We start from the raw sequence: 23,793 nt of genomic DNA on the forward strand, positions 1-23,793 counted from the left end.
TCCTGCTTGCACATAGGAGAGTGTCATGTGGAAAAATGTATGCATTAATGACTGAGTGAAAAGTGATTCAGAAGATTCTTCTGTACAAAAGGGAATATGTTAATTCATTTTGCTTCCATTTCTTTGCCATATATACATAGTATTTTCTCTCTCAATAGTACGTAATTAAATTAGATCAATGACATCCTAGCATCAGTGAAATATGGTATCTACTTTTCAATATGTAGATTTTTTGCAGCTAAGACATTTTAATTTTCTAAAAAATATATTATTTTGGCTCTGAAAAATCAGAGTGAAGTCTTGCAGTAATTGGGAATTGGATATACTGCAAATCAGAAATGAGTATACTTGCTATTTAAAACAAACGGTTGGCCGGGCGCTGTGGCTCACGCCTGTAATCCCAGCACTTTGGAAGGCCGAGGCAGGCAGATCACGAGGTCAGGAGATCGAGACCATCCTGGCTAACATGGTGAAACCCTGTCTCTACTAAAAATACAAAAAAATTAGCCAGGCGTTGTGGCGGCGCCTGTAGTCCCAGTTACTCAGGAGGCTGAGACAGGAGACTGGCATGAACCCGGGAGGTGGAGCTTGCAGTGAGCCGAGTTCGCACCACTGTACTCCAGCCTGGGCGACAGAGCCAGACTCCGTCTCAAAAAAAAAAAAAAAACAGTTGATGACTACATAAAAGTAGATTAAAGCATAAATAGCAGTATTATGGTCGCCATCAAGCTCATTTAATGACAATTGAAATGTTGATTATCCTTATTTGTTAACTTGACCTGGTTTAAAAGATTACCATTTCTGTTCCACCCAGAGAAAAGGCAGTGGAAAATATTTTTATCACTCACCAGATTTTAAAAATGAAATTCATTAGTTCTTTCTTTCCCCTCAATTCCCAGTTTGCTTTCTTTCTTTCCCACCCCCAACATATGCATGTATTTTGAATGGGGACTGCTGAGGATGAATCATTATAAAAAGTTGTGACTTTATCTGTAAAGCTTGGTGTCCTATAAAAAAGGAAAACGATTCATAGCCAATGTGGCAAGATGTCAGCATCTTTAATTTTAATGATGGAACATGGATTTTTTTCCTACATTTCTGGACTTGTGAAATATTTTGTAACTTTTTTTCAAAGGTTATTTTCCTATTTTGGGTTGATAATGATAATAAGGGCTATATGATTTTTAGGCTAAAATAAAAATAGTGTAACTGAAATTGGGCAGCATCCTGTATCTATCTTGGAGAAAATGTTTAATCTTCCTGCAGATAATTTGAAACAATTTTTCTTTCTTACGGTTATAGGGCTATGCACCACCGCCTAAAAATGGGATTGAACAGAAGCGCCCCGGACGCCCCTTGAATATTACATCTTTAGTTAGGTTATCTTCAGCTGTGCCAAACCAAATTTCCATTTCTTGGGCATCAGAAATTGGGAAGGTAAAAGCTCTCCATTTTGGATAGCAGGACAGTGACCCCAGTGAGGGTTGATTTACTGTGTTTTTTCTTAAGCTGTTGGCTTCAGCTCTTTTTGTTTTTGGATTGTAATCTCTAAAAAGCAGTAATTTTCAGTTCAGACACGGCAGTGTGGAGATTCTTAAAGTTAAAAACTTTAACTGTGAGCTTTCCTGAATATCATCTCTTTATTTTCCTGGAAAGGAAATATGCATATTTATATTTCTTAAGGTAATGATTTAACCACAATTGTATGTATGTTTGTGTTTAGTATTTTAATAGAAGCTTTGGATGATAAATATTTATGAAGGGGAACAAAGAAAGTTTTATCAGTTTGGGGGAGAAATGGTTAAATGTACACATGTTGTGATTAGAAATAATCTGTTCTAGCCTTTCTATAAACAACTGATATTTCAGATAACGTGTAGGCATTTGTATAAAAATATTTACTTAGGATTATAATATTTTCTCTATACCTTCAAGTTGATAAACTTGACTTTCTGCTGATTTTTGGTCTTATAATAAATTTTGTCAATCTTGAGATACCAGTTACTACAACAAGGAATTTATATTTTAGAATTACTTGTTTATATAACTGAAATAACGAATGGACAGGAGATTTCAGTTAATTTCTGACCATCAGCTTCAGTGTTAATATTACTTGAAGCATCAATTTCAGTGTTCCTATTACATGTTCCTAAACAGAATAATATTCCTGTTTTATGGATGGAGAAATTGAGGCATTATTTATAGCAGGAATTTTTTGTTTTACCACCAAGGTAATTGCAGAGTTGGGAGTAACTTTACAGAGATTGGAATAAATGATTGTAGACATTGAAAACTTTTGCCATGTAATGGGGATAATACTCTTCCTTATAATGAAAATGATTAATTGACCTAAAATTTACACCATAAGTTGGGTATTTAGATATTTAAAAGAACATTAAAAAATATTTTAAATACTTGGTTTGGCAGCTATTAAAAGTATTATGTTTATTGTAGAATCAATTGAATATATTTGATAAAATGGGAAGATAGGTTTTTTATTTTTAGCATTTATGTGAAATTATATTTTGTCTCTTCATAGCTCTATAAATAGCTAATGAAGGTTCCTTTGTGCCAGATCTAACAGGTATGGGATTGGACGCTGTTGTTTTCTGGCCTTGACTTTTTAATTTTTATCATTTCTTCATGTGTCTTACATATTATAGTAGCTGCTGCTTGTCAGTAAAATACCCATTTGGGGTACAGGAGTTAATTTATCAAAGCTTTCCTCAAAAGAAAGCTGATACCTGGTTCATTTGAGTGATTTACTCAAAGGCCATGTAGTAGCAGGTGGTCTCTTCTGCCAGAATTAGAACTTTGGAACTCTGGATTTGCAGTGTTAATTCAGACCACTGGCCTTTGGAATTTGTTTCTGCAGTGGAATTCCTCTTTTAAGTGAAAATATGAGAGCCCCATTACATAAAGTCGATAAAAGCAGAATGATTTTGGTTAGCAAGATTCTGGTTAGTCATAGGAGGGTACATTTTCAGGGTGGCCCCCAAGGTACCAGTTTTGCTAAATAAGAACCATAGTTTGGAAACCATTGATCTAACCATACCAGCGAATGTTTTAAAGTGATAAATGATCAAGAAATACCTTTAAAATGATTGAGCTTTTATTTTCACTGAAGTAGCTTGGTGAATTTTGTCCCCTTCGCAGTCATTGACCATTTCATGGAAGTTATTTTGAATGTTATTTTTAGAAACCAGAGTTTCTTAAATAAGTATTTCATGTAAACAAAGAGAATATTATCTCTCATCTTTAATGCAGGTTTTTTTTTTTCCATTTGTAGAATTACTCCATGTCTGTGTATCTTGTACGGCAGCTTACATCAGCCATGTTATTACAGAGATTAAAAATGAAAGGCATTAGAAACCCTGATCATTCCAGAGCACTAAGTAAGTAATGTTTATAAGACCAAGCATTTAAAAAAAAAAAAAGATTGAGCATATGAGATGCTTTAATGCTTTAAATATTGTTCACATCAATATATTAGTATATATTTGTTAGCTTGTGTATATACTGATTTATATACGTTACTGGTGAGTAAAATTGTAGACACGTTACCACATAGTAGTTTTTAATTATCAAACGAAGTATAAATATTTTTATCTTTTCTGTTTACAAATTTAATAATTGTTGGAAACAAACAATAGTGCATAATAAAAACTGTGATGAATGTGTGTTGGAAAAGCTTTGAAGCTCAGGGTACTTCCTCTCCTAATTGTTGTTCTGTTCTTAAGTCTTACACAGCTTTCTATTTTGAAAATCTTGCTTACTAGCAGTTTTACTTTTAAAAAGAAATTTTAAGAATTTAAACAAAAAAATTTGCATGTTCATAATTCTTTAACTTATATTGGGAGTGTGATTGTGTTGTCAATACATTAATATTTAACATTTTGTTTTAAGATGCTATATATTTCTATAATTCCATTTCTTTGTCACCCTTAATTTAAAAAAAAAATTTTTTTTTTCTCTTCTTTTTAAAGTTAAAGAAAAACTTACTGCAGATCCTGATAGTGAAATTGCTACAACTAGCCTTCGGGTATCCTTGATGTGCCCTGTAAGTAAAGCAACAAAACATTCTGGGGAATTTGACTTTTTGTAAATGATTAACTTTCCTATAAAAGTAAGTGTGGGAATGAATGATATATTATGAAGAATTCTGAACTTTTATCTTTTCCCATTAAGGAATCTTCATGATTAAGTCACAATTCTTTGTATTATTTGGGCATGCAAAGAATACAAAGGGGGAAGATAGCTTTAGGCTCAGAATAATCTGTTGTAATTAATGTTGTAGATAATACACAGCTAGTAATAAAAATATATTAAGAGCCGACTCCTTTTATCAGAATATAAATGATACTGAAAAATAGCAATAAAGTGACTAGGGCCTGATAAATGCTAGTTGATGGTCTTGGTTTAGTGAGTTAGGATGTGTAGGATGTCTTTGTAATGTTCTTTTAAATTGCACAATAATTTTTCTTTTAAAGTATGAGGGAGAAATCAATCAGCAACTCTCACATCCTCCTGTGTACTTGCCACTGAGCTAATTGTGGGAGAAAATATTGAGGCTTGCTTAGAATGTTAATAATTGAGTTTGAAAAATAAAACCAACTTCCATAAAAATGGTGCAGACTTCACTTACAGTTAGGCTGTTTTACTACCAAGAGGAGATGGGAGGGTCAGGAGCAGTGAATGAATTGGAGGGGATCCCTTTCCGGTTAAGAAGAACTTAATGAGAAAAGTCGTGGAATCAGGAATTTATAATGTAGTTTTGTGGGCATTTGATGACTACCCACCATTTTGAGAAATGTACAGTTTTTTAAATGGGGAGAAATTGTGTCAGAAAGAAAAGAGAATGATTTGTTGAGTTTCTACTGTATGTTGTTTTATTTAACTGTCTTAGCAAACCTGTGTGGAGGAGTTGTCTTCATTTTGTAGATGAAGAAACTGAGACTGAATGAGGTTGGCTAACCCAAATTACACAGTTATTGGTAGAACAAGGATAAAGATTCTAGTGTTCTGATATTCCTGTTCTCTTTCCAATATATATACCATGCTGCCAGATTGGGCTAAAATATACATGTCCTGATTACAAGTACATCTCTTTTATTCTGGAAAGTGGTATTTGCAGATCTTTTTTTGAAGTGTCACTCTTTTAATCTTCATTAACTTAAAAACATAAATTTGCCTTTATTGAAATAGAATTTTTTGATATCAGGATTGCTTGGATACTGGGAACCTGCTCTTAGCAAACACAGGGAAGAGGTGTGCAGTTCCAGTAGGGTAAGACCTGAAAGTCCTGAGGGTGTTGGCAGAGGCTCTAGGAGGCATGCGGAAAGACCCACGACTTGCTCTGAGTGCAAGCTCTGTGCCAACCTTCAGGCATGAGTTCTTTTCATGTCTTCAGGTTATTATCTTTTTCTTCGCTCTCATGTTAAAATTAAAATTGACAGTAGATTGAAACAAGTGAAATTCCCTTTTTGTTGCTTAAAAAATGGTTGGATATTGACGATTTTTTATTATGTATCCCTAGTATATTCAAGCAAACATTAATTGCCAGCTCTATTCCACATACAGTCACCATATGGGGAGGAAACTTGTGTCACCATTATGTTTTAGATGTCAAACTATTGTATCAGGAAGAAAGTCTTCTATACAACTTACCTAAGGAGTTTTACAGTTGTGCAGTACCATTTTCTTAAAATCTTTTAAATTTTTTTTCTTCATACAGATTGCCATTCTACATGAGAGCAACCAAAACAAAATGCAGTGGCCAAATATACTAACGGATTCTCAGTCTTTTTAAATTTTTTTTGAGACAGGGTCTCTCTCACCCATGCTGAAACACGGTGGCATGATCACAGCTCACCGCAGCTTCGACCTCCTGGGTTCAGGTGATCTTCCCATCTCAGCCTCCTGAGTAGCAGGGACTATCGCCACACACCACCACACCTGGCTAATTTTGGTGTCTTTTGTAGAGATCTTTTGCCATGTTGCCCAGGCTGGTCTCAAACTTCTGACCTCAAGTGATCTGCCCACCTTGGCCTCCCAAAATGCTGGGATTACAGGCATGAGCCATCTCACCTAGCCAAACTTTCAATAATAGTGAAAGTAGTTTATCAGAGAGGTTAGGATTCCTTCTATGTAAGAATAGGGAGCAGTTCCTTCCAAACATTACCAATTTTTAAGAAAATTAACTTTTCAGTTACTTGAAGAAATGAAGTAACAGATCAAATAGGTTTTTGAAATCTTGTTTTAAGTTTCTTAAATGTTTTTTTCTCTCTGCTCAGAAGTGACAACAGGTCTATTCGTGAGACTGTCTTTTGAGCTTTTCCTTGGGGTTCATCAATCTTTTCAGAGCACTTTCTAAGAAAAGAATGAATGCTACTCTTTGGGCTATAGTAGTAGTGTTAACTACTTTATAGTTGGGTAGCTAAACTGTAATATGTGGTATATATTAATTAGAATACCAGACACAGGTGTTTTGATTAGATTTGGTGGATGGATGGATGACAGAAGTTAGATGATGAAAGCAGTGTTTGAGAGTTAGTCCTATTATCAGCTGGAGAAAGCAGAATGGAGTCCAGCCAGCTAACAATGGAAATAACATGGGATCTGGTGCAGTAATGGGAAACGGAGAAGGAAAAAAATAAATCCCGGGCACTTGAATAAGAACTGAACCCTGGGTTATTTGGCAAAAACAAGAGAAAATGATAGTGTAGGGTAATAGAATAAATGTTTGTTACATTTCACAATGTTTTCGTAAAGTGATTTGCAGTGGAAGTGAGTCTGAATAGTGGGAGCAAATTCTAAAACCTCTGTCCTTGGAACTAAAGGAAAGTAATGTCTCACAGTAGTTATTGAAGAGGATCTAATTGAGTGTGCATAATTATATTTCTGAACACCATATCTGAATTTTACATAGGAGTTTCACTTTCGTGATTTCAGCTAGTGATTTTCAATCTGTCCTGCAGAGGTGGGCTGGGTAGCTGGGGGAGAGAAAAAGAAAGAAAGCTAGGTTTGATTTTATCTCTTGAGATTCTAATATGTTTAAAAAAAAAAAAAAAAGTCCTGCTGAAAATAGTTGGAAACCATCAGTTTGGGCCTTTTCAACTTAAAAACTCTCTTAATTTAGATTGGTAGTAATCAGTCTACAGTGAATAGAATTTGGATAATGCCAGCTTAACGTTTTATAGGAAAAAAGTGTTGCAGTACGTAGATAACCATTCATAAAAATAATAAATTTCAAAAAAGCATCATCATCAGATTAAATTAGAATTTATTTTGATGGCACATTCAGGTCCTTTTTAATAACATGCCATAGTCACTAGGCAATTGATAAAATTTTGCTAGCTAGTAACAAATGCCTTCGTAGGAAATGCTCATTAGTTCTTATAAGACAACTAGAGTAGGATTAAATTTAGGGTCAGCAACTTTTATAGTCCTGGATATTCTCGTTTCTGTATGCTGTGGAAATTTTAAGGCCGTGACAGGAGAGATGGAAACAGCATGGAAGAAAACGACAAAAACAATCCCTAAACAGCGGTTTGCAAAATGTGGCCCATGGATACATGAAGGTCCCTGACACTCTTTGAAAATAACTACAAAGTTAAAACCTTTTATGATAATATTGACACACAATTTTGGCTTTTTGTGTTCTTTTTCTTTTATGAGCATAAAGTGATGTTTAACATGGGTTGCCGGATAGATGATGATGATGTCATTGCTCTGATGGCTAATGGAATGTGTACTTGTGTACTCTTGTCTTTTAAAAATACGTTTTAATTTCTAATATACAAATATTGATAACTATAGCCCACATACATAAAACATCTTTGAAGTCTTAATTTTTTTTTCTTTTTCCTTTTCTTTTTCTTTTTTTTTTTTTCTTTGAGACAGAGTCTTGCTCTGTCGCCCATGCTGAAGTGCAGTGGCACGATCTCAGCTCACTGCAACTTCCGCCTCCTGGGTTTAAGCAATTCTTCTGCCTCAGCCTCCCAAGTAGCTGGGATTACAGGCGCCTGCCACCATGCTCGGCTAATTTTTGTATTCTTAGTAGAGACGGAGTTTCACCATGTTGGCCAGGCTGGTCTCGAACTTTTGACCTCGTGATTCACCTGCCTCGGCTTCCCAAAATGCTAGGATTAGAGATGTGAGCCACTGTGCCCGGCCTTTTTTTTTTTGACAGAGTTTTGCTCTTGTCGCCCAGGCTGGAGTGCAGTGGTATGATCTCGGCTTACTGCAACCTTGCCTCCCAGGTTCAAGCGATTCCCCTGCCTCAGTCTTCCGAGTAGCTGGGATTACAGGTGCCCACCACCACGCCCAGCTAATTTTTGTATTTTTAGTGGAGATTGGGTTTCACCATGTTGGCTGGACTGGTGTCGAGCTCCTGACCTCAGGTGATCCACCCTCCTCGGCCTCCCAAAGTGCTGGGATTACAGGGGTGAGCCACCATGCCTGGCTGAGGTCTTAATTTTTAAGAGTCTAAAGGGGTTTTGAAACCAAATAAGAACTGATAACTGTAAAAACCGTGGTAGGCAGAGTTAGAATGTTATTTTAAAGAAAAAATTATAAAAATTGACAAATAATACCTACTTTTAGATTATTCAAATAGAACCGAAAAGTAAAAATGATAATTTTAAATTCACAAGGTCTGTTATTCAGAAGTAACATTACTAGTAGCATGATAGATTTTTCCAGATTTAATTCTCTATAATTATATGTATGTTTATTGGAAAGTATATATACTGTCCTATGGCTTACTGTTTTTTAATTAACAGTGTATCTTAAGTATATTAGTATGTGTAAATTGGTCTTATTTTAATCATTGTGGGCATTTTGTTGAATAGGTATAGGGTAATTTAATAACGAGTTTAATGATTGAGTTGTTTCCACACAGTGATTGTGTAAAGAAGCCAACTCACTTACGGTGGTGGAAAATTTCTAAATAACCAGCCCATATTTATGTTGGTACTACCTAAAAAGAATAACATGTGATTTTTAAAAAGGATAATATGAAAATCTATTAAAATTATTCATTTTATAATTGAAAGGATATAAAAACCTGGTTATCTCATTGGGCGCTGAATAGGTATTTAGTCAACATTCATTTTTAATGGAACAAAAATTTAGCAAAAGAGGAAAAGGTGGGTAAATAAATTAAAAAGCTAACACCATTTGTAATGTTATAAAACTGGGATGTCTCTGGGATATGAGGACCATTTGGATTTGTGATATAGCTCCATCAGCTGTGTCTCAGTGAGTGTGTGGTTTTAACCTCTTATAGCTTCAGCATCTTCATTTCAGAAATAGAAATATAGATACCAGCTTTTCTGGAGTCATACAGTTATGAAGATTTTATGAGATTTATATAAAAGCCTTGGGCGTACTGTAAGATTGTGTTTAAGAAATTTGTTTTTAAAGGCAGGAAAAATATAGAAAGATGTATCATAAGAAGAGAAGCTGCCCCAGGTTTTATTCTGACCTTTTTCTGTTCTAAGTGATGAGTTATATTGTGCCACATACCTTGATCGAATCACAGTAATTTCGAGGCTCCCTTTTAGAACTCTGGTTAGACACTTAGGTAGAGGCAGTATAGCAGTGAGAGAGTGGACTCTGCAGGGCCAGAGCTTCCCAGGTCAGACCTGCTCTGCCATTTTCTAACTTTGTTGTGTTAGGTTACTTAGTTTCTTTGTGCCTTAGTTTCCTTATTTATAAAATGGGGATGATAATAATACCATCCTTTTAGTATAATTGTTATGTAATTGTAAAAGTGTTTTTGAGATTAATGTGAAGTAGTCAACACTGTACCTTGCACGTAGGTGGAACTATATAAATGTTACGTCTGTGTTGATGATTCAGCTAAATTATTTTCTTTTTAAATTACCACATTACCAGGTGTTCATTTTAGAGGAGTTAGAAATTACAGATGAACCAAAAGAAAAAGAACATCCTAAAAAGCCTACCTCCCAGGCAGAGCTAATAAGAATGTTTTAATTTTGCCATGAATTCTTTCAAACTTTATAACATAAAAAGAGGTCTGTCTTCTTCGTTTCCTGTTTGTTGTTTTCCCCATTTCCAGTCCGTCTCCATTCATTCTTCTATCTGGTCAACAAATACTGAGCACATACGGTGAGCTAGTATTGTGCTAGGACAGTGGGATTCAGTGGTGAGCGGAGATCTAGACCATCTTTTTGGAGCATAAGATCTAGTGGGAGAAACAAATTTTCCATAAAAATAGCAGGACTGGTTATAAATAGTGATATTTTCTGTAAAGGAAATATATGGGGAGATTTGAAGGATTATGTAGGAAAACCTGGTCTGATCATATCTGGGTGTTGTGTACGTCTTGGTGCCAGTGGACCACTACTAGTTGGAATAAGAATTTAACAGCACTAGAGTTAATCAAAAGTATATTGAAAAATTGACACAGTTGATTATATAAAAACAAATTTTCACAAATGAAAAATATATTTGCAGTTCATATTACACACATGGCTGATTTCTTATATAAAGAGTGCCTATAAATAGATAGCAAAAGATTAATAACCAAATGGGAAATGCGAAAAGGTTATAGGTAGAAAGTTCTTAGAAACACAAGTGACTCTTAGAAGTAAAAGAAGAGGCTCAACTACCACTTATAATAAGAGAAACGTAGTTCACAACTGTAATGGGATATTTGTCACCTTCCAGATTGGCAGAGACCGAAGAATTTAATAACACTATATTGAAAAGGTTGAGTGGAACAAAGCACGTTAATACACATGTATGCATAACCCAATAGGTACTTTTTGTGGAAGATAGTGTGTTAATGTGACAAAAATTACAAATGTACTTTTCTTTCCACCAAAAAGTTATACTTCTAGGAATTATAAATATTATAAATATAAAAATCTTAGAAATATTCGTTACAGCATTGTTTGTAGTGATAAAAGATTGGGAACAATTTAAATGTCAGTCATTAGTGTACTGATTAAATAAATTATGATACCTTCATATAATGGTAGCTTTTTATATACCGATTTGTGTGCAGTAGTCACCAAGTTATATGACAGAAGTGAGTTGGAAAACAGTGTGTATTGTATATTATCATTCCTGGGAAAATATTTCTTGAAATACACACTTGGTTTATGCTTAGAACATCTATGAAAGGACATGCAAGAGATGGGTAACAGTGGTTCTCTAAATAGGGAAACTGGGGACCAGATAGGAAGGAGCCATACTTTCATTGTATATGAATCTGGATTTACATGTTACCTGTTTTGAAAAAGTGAAATGGTTTTCAAAAATCATAGGGCAATCAATGAATAAAAATATATTGTAATCTTCTTGGGAATACATTCTGATTTGGATTTCTATTTCATTTTTATCATCTTCTTGTATGACATCTTCTGACTTTTACAACTGACCATGTTCCCTCTGAGCTCATTCTCCTTTCTGAAATAGTTTTCTTTGTGTTTCCTGTCCTGTAGTTAGGAAAAATGAGGCTGACAATCCCATGCCGTGCAGTGACTTGTACACATCTGCAGTGTTTTGATGCTGCCCTTTATCTACAAATGAATGAGAAGAAGCCCACCTGGATTTGTCCTGTGTGTGACAAAAAAGCTGCCTATGAAAGTCTAATATTAGATGGGTAAGTATTATCCCTTTTAACAGCTGACATGGACTAATACAACAGCTGTTGGCAATGCCTTTGTTTACTACAACTTACTGAACTAAATTCTAAATAAATTCTACTCTAGTATAAATCCAGATGTTTGTATGTTTTCTGTCTTATACATAATTATACTCAATCTTATTTTTTAAACTGTGGCTAGTGGCATTTTTATCTCTATAATATGATTTGCTTTGAGGGCAATGTTTTTGCTTTCCAAGATTATATTTTATAAAGCCCACAGGAAAGAGGGAAAAGTTTGCTTTGTGATGTCATTTTGCTTACCTAGAATTTCTTGAAGTAGCATTTAGGGTCTGTGCAAAAACCAGAGGAAGTGATAGGGTAGATACAGACATAGCTCTTAAGTTCAAAACTGGAATTCATGCCCAGGTATTTCTGACTCTGGAGTCCAAACTTTAAGCATCATCTCTCATATTATATTGCATATCAGAATTTGGAAAATGACGTGAACTAATTTTTAGTATCTTTTTTCAAATAATACTTTTTTAAAAATTGCACATCATCCATGTACCATGTAAGATTTAGAAAACACAGTTAATGAAAAGATGAAAATAAAATTAGCAGTACCATCCTATGGTGGTGATGACTTTGTTATTGACATTAAAAAAGACTGAAATGATACTTTATGTAGTGATTTATATTAATATATACATATGATTTTCACTCAATATATAGTGAAAAGTATCCTAGATTTTTAAAGATACTTGTACAACTCGAACATGTTTTAAGCCAGGCACTGTGGTACATGTCTGTAGTCCTAGCTACACAGGAAAGTGAGGTGCGAGGATCACTTTAGCCCAGGAGTTCAAGGTGAGCCTGGGCAACATAGTGAGTTGCATCTCTAAAATAAACAACAAAAGTTTTACAAGAGTATTATCTGTGGAGAGGAATGGAGAATGAAGAGTGAGTGGGACTTTAATGTTCCTTTCTGAACTTTTCCTTTGCTGAACTTTTATTTTTAGCTTATTTTGAAAAAATTTCAAACCTACAGAGGAGTTGGAACAGTAGCACAAAGAACCTCCCATGTAACTGTGACCCAGATGCTTCAGTTGTTAATGTTCTATCACAGTTGTTGTATCACTTTCTCCCTTAATATGTGTGCATATACACATTTTTGGTGTGTGCATTTATGAACGTAGAGAGAGATGATTATTACTATTTTTAGAATTCTTTTGAACCATTTGAGAGTTACATGTCATGCCCCTTTGCACATTAATATTTTGTGATGTTTACTAAATTCTTGATATTACATATTTGTTTCTACTTTTTCAATTTAAAATTGCCCTGTGATTTTAACATTTTTGAAGGTGGCATTTTGTCTGTGTCTGTGGAGTTTTCTTCAAGTTCTTAGAAATAGAAATACTCAAAGGGAATGTAAGACTTTTACTATTTATTATTAAGATGCCTCCCAGGAGTAGTAAGCTATTTTTCCCTTCTAGTAAATCATTTCACTCTCATGCCAACAAGCATAACATCGTCCACTTCTCAGCCCTCTTAGCAGCCTTACGTATTAAAACTTACTTTAAAAATGTCTACTCGTGGGTGTGGTGGCTCACACCTGTCATCCCAGCACTTTGGAAGGCCGAGGCAGGACGATCGTCTGAGACCAGGAGTTTGAGGCTGCAGTGAGCAATGGTCATGCCATTGCACTCCAACCTGGGTGACAGAGCAAGACTGTTTCAAAAGTAAACAAAACGAAATGGAACAACAAATAAAAATGTCTACAAATTTCCTAATTGAAAAGATAGCTATTTTAATTTTTGTATTATAGGAGTTCTCAGATATTTCTTTAATTCCATATATTGGTCATTATAATATCTTTTACAAATTGCCTCTTAATATTCCTTTTTTAAAAAAGATTTTGCTATGGGCTTGCTCATCTTTTTCTTACTGGCCTATACATAGTCATTATAGATTGAGGATATTAATTTCTCTGTCCACATGTGCCAAATGTATTTTCCCAGTTTGCCTTTTATTTGTATTTATTGTGACCTTTGTTTTCCATTCAGAAGCTTTACATTTTTTTCATCAAGTCTTGTCTTTTCCTTTTTGAACGTCTTCCTTGAAAGTGTTTAGAAAGTTGTAGAGATTTTATATGAGCACTTGCTTGTTTTCATCAGACACATTTGTGATTCCTTTTTCCATTGTGCAGTTGTTCCGTCATACATTGCTTCATGAATTCATTCAACACAGTACTTACTAAATACCTATCGTGTCAGATACTAGGTCTAAAAATGGTGAGCAGAGCACTTCTAGTATGGGAGATGGTAAAAAAAAAAAAAAGCATATTAAGTGTAAAGTGCTATGAAGGTAAGGAATGACACCGTGGGAGGAAAATTGGGGATGAGGAAGGAACTTTACAGTAGAGAATAGGTGATGCCATTAAGGTAGGGATCACCTCACCCTAGCACCCAGGTTATTCTCAACCACATTTACTTGAATAATCTCTCCTACAGATCTGAGATACTACTTGCATTATCTAATACATTTCTTGTAAATACTAGTGTTAACTTCTGAACTGCTATTTGTTCCATTGATCAGAGTATTAGTGGGCCAGTACAAGACTATTTTAATTATTAGATTTCTATTCTGTGGTAGTATTTCTTAGGCCATTTCTTTTCAGAATGTTTTTGACTAGTGTCACAATACATTCTGCCATATTCACTTGAATAAAAGCATTCTCAAATTATACAGAACCTTTATGGATTTTGATTTTCATTATGCTGAATTTTCAGTATAATTGAGAAAAATTAACCTTATGAAGTAGGCATTTTTGGCATAAGAACTACTCATGTAAAATGTACAATTTGATAAATTTTGACCTATTATAAACCTATGAAATCATTATCCCAGTCAAGATAATGAACACACCCATCACACCTAAAGTTTTCTCATGTATGTTTTCAATCTCTCCCTCTCAGTCCTCAAGCAAACACTGATATGCTTTCTGTTTCTGTAGATTAGTTTGGATTTTCTAGACTTTATATGAATGGAATCATAAACTATGTGCTTCCTTTGCCTAACTTCTTTTACTCAACATACTTGTTTGAGATACATTTATGTTGCATATACCAATGGTTCATTTTTATTGCTTAGTTGCATTCTAACCCACAGTTTGTCAGTTCATGCGTTGATGGTTTTTTTCTGGTTTGGGGCTGTTGGAAATACAGCTAGTGTGAACATTCATGCCCAAGTCTTTGTGTGGACTGTTTTCATTTATCTTGGGTAAATACTTAGGGTTAGAATGCCTGGTCACATGCCAGGTGTGTGCTTAACTGCAAGAAACTGTCAAACTGTTTTCCAAAGCGGTTGTATTATTTTGTATTATATTTCCACCAGCAGTATATGGAGAGTTTTGATTTCTCCTCATTCTCATTAACATTTGGTATGGCTTATCTTTTTTTTTTTTTTTTTTTGAGAAGAGTCTTGCTCTGTTGCCCAGGCTGGAGTGCAATGGCACCATCTTGGCTCACTGCAGCCCCCGATCCCAGGTTCAAGCAATTCTCCTGCCTCAGCCTCCCCAGTAGCTGGGATTACAGGCACCCGCCACCACGCTTGGCTAATTTTTTGTGTCCTCAGTAGAGATGGGGTTTCGCCATATTGGCCAGGCTGGTCTCCAACTCCTGACCTCAGGTGATCCACCCACCTCAGCCTCCCAAAGTGCTGGGATTACAGGCATGAGTCACCACATCCGGCCAGTTAATCTTTTTAATTTTAGATCATGCTAGTGGTATATAGTGGTACTCCATTGTGGTTTTAATTTGCATTTTCCTTATTACTAATTGTATTGAGCATCTTTTTGCGTATTTATTCTCCATCTGTATGTCTCTTTGGTAAAGTGACCAAACTTTTGCCCACTTTTGTTTGTTTGTTTGTTTGTTTTGAGATGGAGTTTCACTCTGTCGCCCAGGCTGGAGTGCAGTGGCATGATCTCAGCTCAGCTCAACCTCCACCTCCTGGGTTCAAGCAATTCTCCTGCCTCAGCCTCCCAAGTAGCTGGGACTACAGATGTGCGCCACCACGCCTGGCTAATTTTTGTATTTTTAGTAGAGACAGGGTTTCACCATGTTGGTCAGGCTGGTCTCGAACTCCCGACCTCGTGATCCACCCGCCTCGGCATCCCAAAGTGCTGGGATTACAGGCATGAGCCACCGTGCCCGGGCTTTTGCCCACTTTTTAATTGGGTTTTGTTTTGATGTTATTGAATGTTGGTGATTCTTATGTATTCTGGATACAAACGTCTTACCAGGTATATGATTTTTAAATGTTTTCTGTCATTTTATCTTTTCAGTCTTTTAACAGTGTATGTCAAATAGCAGAAGTGTCTACTTTGAATGAAGGCTAGTTTACCAAGTTTTTCTTTTATGAAAGATTGTGCTTTTGGTATTATTTTAAGACATTTTCCCTAACTCAAGGTCACAAATATTTTTCTGAGCTTCCTGTAGGAGTTTTATAATTTACTTTTACACTTAGGTTTATTATTTCTGTCAAGTTAATTTTTATGTATGGTGTAAGATAAAGAACAGAGTTTTTGTTTTTGTTTGGTATATGGCCATGTGATTGCTGCACCATCATTTGTTAAGATTTGTTTTTCCTCATTGAATTGCTTTTGCACCTTTTACAAAAATTAATTGACTATATGTGTGGATCTCTGAACTGTTCTATTGATTTATTTGTCTGTAGTTATGTCAATACTGCATTCGCTGGAAGTCAGGTAGTGTGACTTTTCCAACTTTGTTCTTTTTCAAAATTATCTTGGCTGTTGTAGATTCTTTGCATTTTTATACAAATTTTGGAATCAGCTTGTCAATTAGGGGAAAAAACCTGCTGGGATTTTGATTTGTTTTTCATTGACTCTGTAGATAAGTCTGTGGTGACATAACAATATTGAGTCTTCTGATTTATGAACAGGATGTATCTTTCTCTTTGTCTCAGCAGTGTTTTGTAGTTTTCAATGTGTCTTGTACATCTCTTGTCAAGTTTATTCCTAAATATTTCATATCTCTGTGGTATTTAAAAAATTTTTGTGATTATGGCTAATATATAGAAATGTAGTTGACCTTTGTATATTGCTCTCATATCAAGATATGTTATTCCCATCCCTTAGTAGTTCTAGTAGCTTTATTATAGATTACATAGGATTTTCTATATAGTCAGTAATGTTTTTTAAATAAAGATAGTTTTACTTCTTCTTTCTAACGTGGATGGCTTTTGTTTTCCTGCTGCATTGCATTGACTGGTCTGGTAATATGGTGAATTATGTTGATTGACTTTTGGATATTAAACTAATCTTGTATTGTGGGAATGAACCCCATTTGGTCATGATTTGTTATCCTGTGTATATTTGTTGTTGGATTTGTTTTGCAGAGTTCATGGGGGATGTTGGTATTTAGTTTTGTTGCAATGCCTGCCTGGTTTTATTATCAGAGTAATGCTAACCTTGTACAATGAGTTTGAAGTAGTGGTATTATTTCTTCTCAAATATTTGGTAGAATTCCCTAGAGAAGACTTTGGGCCTGGGATTTTCTTTGTGGTAAAGTTTTTAACTACAGATACAACTTATTTAATAGACATAGGGCTTCTTAGGTTATCTGTTTCTTTTGGAGTGAGTATAAATAAGTTTGATTAGAAGCTGATTTTTCTGGTTTTCTTTTTTTCTATTTGTTTTGTTCTTTGTTATTTCTCTTTTCTTGCTTTTACTATAATTTGCTTTTTTTTCTAGTTTCATAAAGTTACTGATTTGAGACTTTATTTTCTAATTAGGGAAGATTAATGCTATAAATTTTCCTTTAAATACTACTTTAGCTACAGTCCACAAATTTTATTACATTTTTATTTTCAATTAAGTTCAAAATCTTATTTTTATCTTTGACTCATGTTTCTTTTGTTTAGTTTCCAAATATTTATGAATTTTTCAGATTTTTCTGGTACGGACTTAATTTGAACTTAATTCAAACACACTTTGCTTATTTTAAATTTATTGAGACTTCTTTTATTTCTCTTTTCTTCCCTCCTTCCCCTACCCCATTATCCTTTTTTCTCGAAGTTAAAGTTTATAAATTATTTTACTGTATAGTAACCTTTGTCTGCTGATGTTTGTTTTGTGTGCTGTGTTAGAGGTTGTTCTTACTGCCAGCCTTAGCTAGGAGGCTCCAGGTATGTACTTCTCTCTAGCCATTTATACTCATTGAGTTACACAGGTGATGCTCAGTAAGTTACTTAACTATTATGTTGCCTGTTACAGATTTAAAACATAGGACAAAGGGAGTGTAATAATTGTTGTAAAGTATAAAGTATTGCAATACCAAAAGATAAGGGGGTCAGCTAGTATTACTTATGTTTTCAAGGTAATGTGTATTACTTTCTTATTTCACCTTTAGGCAAAGCTGTTGATCACATGTATGTACTTCTTAATTGTTTTTTAGGCTTTTTATGGAAATTCTCAATGACTGTTCTGATGTGGATGAGATCAAATTCCAAGAAGATGGTTCTTGGTGTCCAATGAGACCGAAGAAAGAAGCTATGAAAGTATCCAGCCAACTGTGTACAAAAATAGAAAGTATGTGTAGAACAGCAGCAGAGAGCAAAGCAGTGAGACTCGTGCAACATTATCATTAATCTTGGACCCTAGAACTATACATTTGGAATTCAGCTTGTTGACTCAGTCTTTTGATTATATATAATTTTCCCCCAAATGATTTTTATTCTTTCCTGAATGAATGTGCTAAAGTTTATACCATCTTATCAGCTATTTCATAGTATATTTTTCCTGTGTAGAATAAAGGAAACATTCATCTAAAATCATTTTAAAATATGATGTTTGTTACAAAACGAAAAGTTACAAATGAATTTATATGGACAGTTTTTCAGAATTGTTCTTAGAGTATCTGTAGGTGGAACCCTAGGTGGAGGTGAGGTTAGAGAGGCTGCATCATTGGTTAATGGCCTTGGTGGTTTGGGGATGGTCACAGGTTAGTTGCTGAGAAAGTAAACAAATTGTTACCTTCCATTTCTTTGTGGGGAAGAATTTTAACATTACCTTGATTACCTAGAATGTATACTCATCCATCAACTGCCTGCATCCATCCACACTAAGTAGGGAAACAGGGCATTTGGAGTAATTGAAACGCACAGGTGAACTTAGAGTTTCTTTTTATCTAACAGTCTCATTGAAACCCACATGTGCACTTAGAGTTTCTTCTTATCTAACAGTCTTCTCACTGCATTTCAGTTTTGTTCTGATTACATTTGAAGTTCTAACAAACAATGTAATGAATGGAGTAAGAAGAAAGGGGAAAAAATAAAGGATTTATGCCATTATTAATTATTCCTCTGTGATTGACACTGAACCTGAGTGCAGTGACCAAGGTTTCTCTCATCTTTCAGAAAAATGGGGAGTGATTTAGTTGATAAGTTTCTATTGCTTTTCCATTATCAACTGTCATTCATTTTTAACTAAATACATTACAGATAATAACATACTTTTCTATGAAAATGTGAGTTAACCAATATGATATGTGAGACTATCTTTGTGGGTAGAAAGAACCTATGTGATTAGCAGATAATTCATAAGAAAAGTTTAAATGTCTGAGTAACTTAATTGAGAGGTTTGGGTTTTTTTTAACTTATCAAGATGAAAGTTTTTATTAAGTTCTGGTTTATGGTGAAAAGTCTGTACTTTCTTTGATATGACCATAATTGCTAGACTGGAAATGTCTGGTTCTGAGCTAACTGTGCCACATGTCTGTGAGAATACATAGCTGGTGAACTCACCCATTCTTGTCCCATGGCCTGAGACCAGTTCCCTAACTCTACGTGTCTTTCTGTAAAATGACTGCTGACCTGCAGAGACAGGATGAGCAGTAGGAGCTGCACAAATCCTTCAGTGGTATTGGAGGCATAACTAAGAACATTCTGTCTGAATGAGACTTCTAACCTTCTGTCAAGGAATAGTGCTCACCTGTCTCCCTAGGTGAACAACCATTTTACAGACAGAGGTCTGGAGTTAGGGAGTTGGTATCTGTCCATGGGTTGGAGTATGTGGCTTCCCTGGCTATATGTTGTCAGGAACATACTATACTGAATATACTAGACTCTACCACTAGAGTTTATTTGTGTTATACCTTTAATTTTTTTTTTCCTTTTGTTTCCTTACATGCAGATTCAAGCGTCCTCAGTAAGCCTTGTTCAGTGACTGTAGCCAGTGAGGCAAGCAAGAAGAAAGTAGATGTTATTGATCTTACAATAGAAAGCTCTTCTGACGAAGAGGAAGACCCTCCTGCCAAAAGGAAATGCATCTTTATGTCAGAAACACAAAGCAGCCCAACCAAAGGGTTTGTTAATTTATAGTTCACTATTGTTCATTACACTTGCAACTAATTGCTCTTGGATAGATTTATAAATATCTCTTTGGGAAATGGCATAACTGTAGAAGGCTATTTTAATTTGCCTTTGTTGAGTTGAAATATTTTCAAGTAAGCACATTGTTTATAGGAAGCAAATTTTGATGGAGAAAATATTTACATCTTTGGAAGGTGAGCGTGTGAGGTATTTATTTCCTACCTGAGACTTTTTGTTATTTTCTTGAACCTGTTTGTAAGGAAATTTGGCATCTCAGACTAGATGAGAAAGTCTGGTGTAATGGAGTGTGGAACTGGGAATCTGACAAGTATGGATTCCAATTTTGGCACACCATCGCTTACTTCTGTTATCTTAGATGAAATACTTAATTTGATTGAGCCTCTTTTTTGTTTTCTGTTAAATGGAGCTAAATAATGCCTATATTACAGGATCATTTTCAGATTTTAATGAGATGAAAGAAAGCCTCAGTGTCAGGCACGTGGTAATTTCCCAATAAAAATTGATTCCTTTCCCTTCTCACCCTCTCCAGGGCAAAATATAGGTGTGTAGGATGGCATTCTACCTGAATTTTAGCATGGATTCTCTATAAGTTATCTGGCAGAAGGCATTACTGACCTGCATTAAAAATCAGGTTTGGGTATTTAGCAATAGTTGCTTTTTCAGAGAGGTTTTGAACCATAAAAGGAGATAACAGGAGAGTTCTCCTGGCTGTCTACGAACACATACTTTCAAACTTGGGTTTGCTAGTGTCATCTTTTTGGCCTCTTGGTCCACTTGGTTTTCTGATGGCTTTACTGAGTTATAATTTACATAGCATAAAATGTACCCATCTTAAGTATATAATTGCACAATTCAGCGATTTTAGTAAATACATAGAGCTGTGCAATCATCACCATGATTCAGTAGTAGAATATTTTCAACACCCAAAAAACTTTCTTCATGTTGTTTTGTAGTTTATTCCTATTTACACCCCAAATCTAGGCAATCGTTTTTTTTTGTCTCTATAATGCCTGTTTAGACATTTTATATAAAATGTCTCCTTTTGCAACATTGTTTATTTTTATAATTTTATAAGAATTAAACCTTTTCAGCTGCCTTCTTTGCTGTTAAAATACTTACATTTCCAGATATAATTTACACATATATTAAAGGCATATATTTACTTCTACCCGTTTAATTAGAATGGGGTGGGGTTTTTGTGTGTGTGGAACAAAATGAGGAAGTATTTCAAGTGGATTTTTTCCTGGTGTGCCAATCATTTATTGCTCCTTTGAGACAAATTGGTTGGTATATCTATAATTTAAATGATAAACAGAAAATGAAGTTATAATTTTGAAATGGTTACGTTCAAAATGTATCTTAAGAGGAATGAATGCTTAGATGTGATGTTTCTGGATTTTACTCTGTAATGATACCCTTTAGAATATAGTGGAAAAACATGAGTTGCCAAGTACTGTAGTTGGCTGAATTCATGCCAGGTTGAGAGGTCGTGCCTAGTGATGCTGACTCATGAGTTGTTGTGATCTTGGAGCATGTCTCTGGTGGCATGCCACAAGGGTCTACCCTCTGTCCTTTACTACGTTTTTATCTATGTTTGTAACATAGATATTGTATTGTAATATAGTCTAGTATATTCAGAAACAGGAGGGATGGCACATACACAGTGGGCGACAAAATCTGAAATGACCTCAGTATGCAGAGGAATAAGGATAGTTTATATCTGTGATCAGCTACTACAGAGATAAATGTTAAGGTTCCTCATTTAGGCTGAAAAGAAAACAAAAACTAACTTTGGTAAGTATAAGGTAGAAATTTGTGACTAAACCAGCAACACATGAAAGTTTATTTTAAAAGTCTGTATAAAGCGCAGCTACCTAGTTCATTCCATGAAGCTAATATAGCCCTTAACACCCAAACTAGACATACATACACATTAATACACGGAAGAACTCTTAAGAAACAGATTCACGTAGAAAGATAAATGAAAATTCTGAATTCAGTCTTAGGAAATCATTTAATTATATATTAAAATGACATCTGTGACCAACTAGAGTTTATCCTAGGAGTGTTTTAATATGAGGAAATACATTGATAAGATGGATCTTGTCATAAGGACAACTTTGTAGTCATCTTCATAGATATTGGAAAGGCCTTCAGTAAATTAATTGCCATTTCTGATATAAACTCTTTCAAATGTCAGGTTTCAATTAATGGTTTGAAGAGTTCACCACTGAAATCAATTTGTTCTTAGCATTAATAAAATAAGCATAGTGTCCAGGATCCATACCATGCCGGTTTTGTTCCATTTTAGGCTATATGACTCTCAGAGCATTTCAGTCAGTGCCAATCATCAAGAATGGTATTAACAAATGAGTATGGCCAGAGCAGGGGAACAGGAAAGTGAATAGTGGAATCTGGAGCAAGATGGGTGAGTGGATCTTAAGGACTGAAGCTGTTAAACCAGGAGAAGAGATTATTTGATAGCCACCTTGTAGTTCTTAAAAGGGAGACAATGGCTAGCTGGATTAAGTTTGTTCTTTATTACTAGATTTAGGTCCAGTGGACTAAAGATACATGGATAAACTTTCTATTAGAGCTTTCTGAATACTAGGAAATTTAATCTTTTGTCCCGAAATCGTATTTTCTGTGTTAGAGTGGCTGCCACCTGTCACAGTGTCATAGTAGAGGCTCATGCTGTAGTTATATCATCTCTGTGATCCCCTCCTACCCTTAGACTTTTGTGGCTTTGTTCTTGGTTGTCCTTTTCATATCCTTTCTTGTAGTTCAGCATCTAGAGTTTTTATGGTTTTCCTATGCTGTGTAAGTTTATCATAGGATTTCTTGGCCATCAAAGATAGTAAGCAAGTGAGAAAGAATAGAGAATGAGAAATCAGGAAAACTTACTCTAATTGACAGCCCCGAAATTATGTGAGCAACTATTTTTTTTTTTTTTTTTTAATTTTTTGAGACAAGGTCTCAGTTTGTGACCCAGGCTAGAATGCCGTGGTGTGATCGCAGCTCACTGCAGTTTTGACCTCCTGGGTTGAAGCGATGCTCTTGCCTCAGCCCTCCAAGTAACTGGAACTACCACCCCCAGCTAATTTTTTTTGTATTTTTTTGTAAACATGGGGTTTTACCATGTTGCCCAGACTGGTCTCGGACTCCTGAGCTCAAGCCATCCACCTGTCTTGGCCTCCCAAAGTGCTAGGTTTACAAAGTGCGTAAGCCACCATGCCTGGCCTGTGAGCAACTATCTTTTAAGAGGTATTATTATTTTAGTAAAAATTATTCTTATAAACAATTTTACAAAGCACCAAGAAGAAAGCAAAAAATATCTCACCTAGAGAGAATCATTGCCATTTTGATGGCAGTCCTATTCCCTTTCTTTGCATATGAACCGGAGTTTTAAATGCAGTCTTATAATACCTGTCAGAAGAAACTTGTATGTTAATCTTAAGACATTTAGAAAACCTCTGATGTTTTTCCATATTAAAAGATAATTTTACATATTATGCCCCTTCTGAAAAATGAGTGGTTGCTTTGCCTTAATAAGAAGGTATTCTAAAGACAGGAAACATAATAAGGATAAATCTATATGTCTCCAGATTAATAATCATTAAGAATTGGTAGCAAAATTGCATCTTTTTTATACTTTTATCATCATAAAGTGGGAGCATACAGTGAACTTCAGGGTTATAAATAGAAATGGTCAACCTATTTTCAGACATCCAAGTCTGAGCCAAATGTGAGTTTCA

At 35.0% G+C, this 23,793-nt stretch overlaps 1 protein-coding gene across 8 annotated transcripts in view; it reads left to right on the top strand.

Moving 5' to 3' along the window:
* Positions 1 to 23,793, top strand: part of PIAS2 (protein inhibitor of activated STAT 2) — a 109,378-nt gene that overhangs the window by 73,693 nt on the left and 11,892 nt on the right. For 7 of the 8 annotated variants that reach the window (XM_032152383.2, XM_032152386.2, XM_032152381.2 and 4 more), the window contains 6 exons: positions 1,303 to 1,437; positions 3,290 to 3,395; positions 3,987 to 4,060; positions 11,475 to 11,635; positions 18,103 to 18,236; positions 19,839 to 20,010. In XM_032152383.2, coding sequence (XP_032008274.1) covers positions 1,303 to 1,437; positions 3,290 to 3,395; positions 3,987 to 4,060; positions 11,475 to 11,635; positions 18,103 to 18,236; positions 19,839 to 20,010 — 782 coding nt within the window. The remainder of the gene's footprint in view (positions 1 to 1,302; positions 1,438 to 3,289; positions 3,396 to 3,986; positions 4,061 to 11,474; positions 11,636 to 18,102; positions 18,237 to 19,838; positions 20,011 to 23,793) is intronic. The other variant, XM_032152384.2, reaches the window with a different exon arrangement.

This window comes from Hylobates moloch, unplaced genomic scaffold, assembly GCF_009828535.3.
Source record: "Hylobates moloch isolate HMO894 unplaced genomic scaffold, HMol_V3 SCAFFOLD_5, whole genome shotgun sequence".
Lineage (NCBI taxonomy): Eukaryota > Metazoa > Chordata > Mammalia > Primates > Hylobatidae > Hylobates > Hylobates moloch.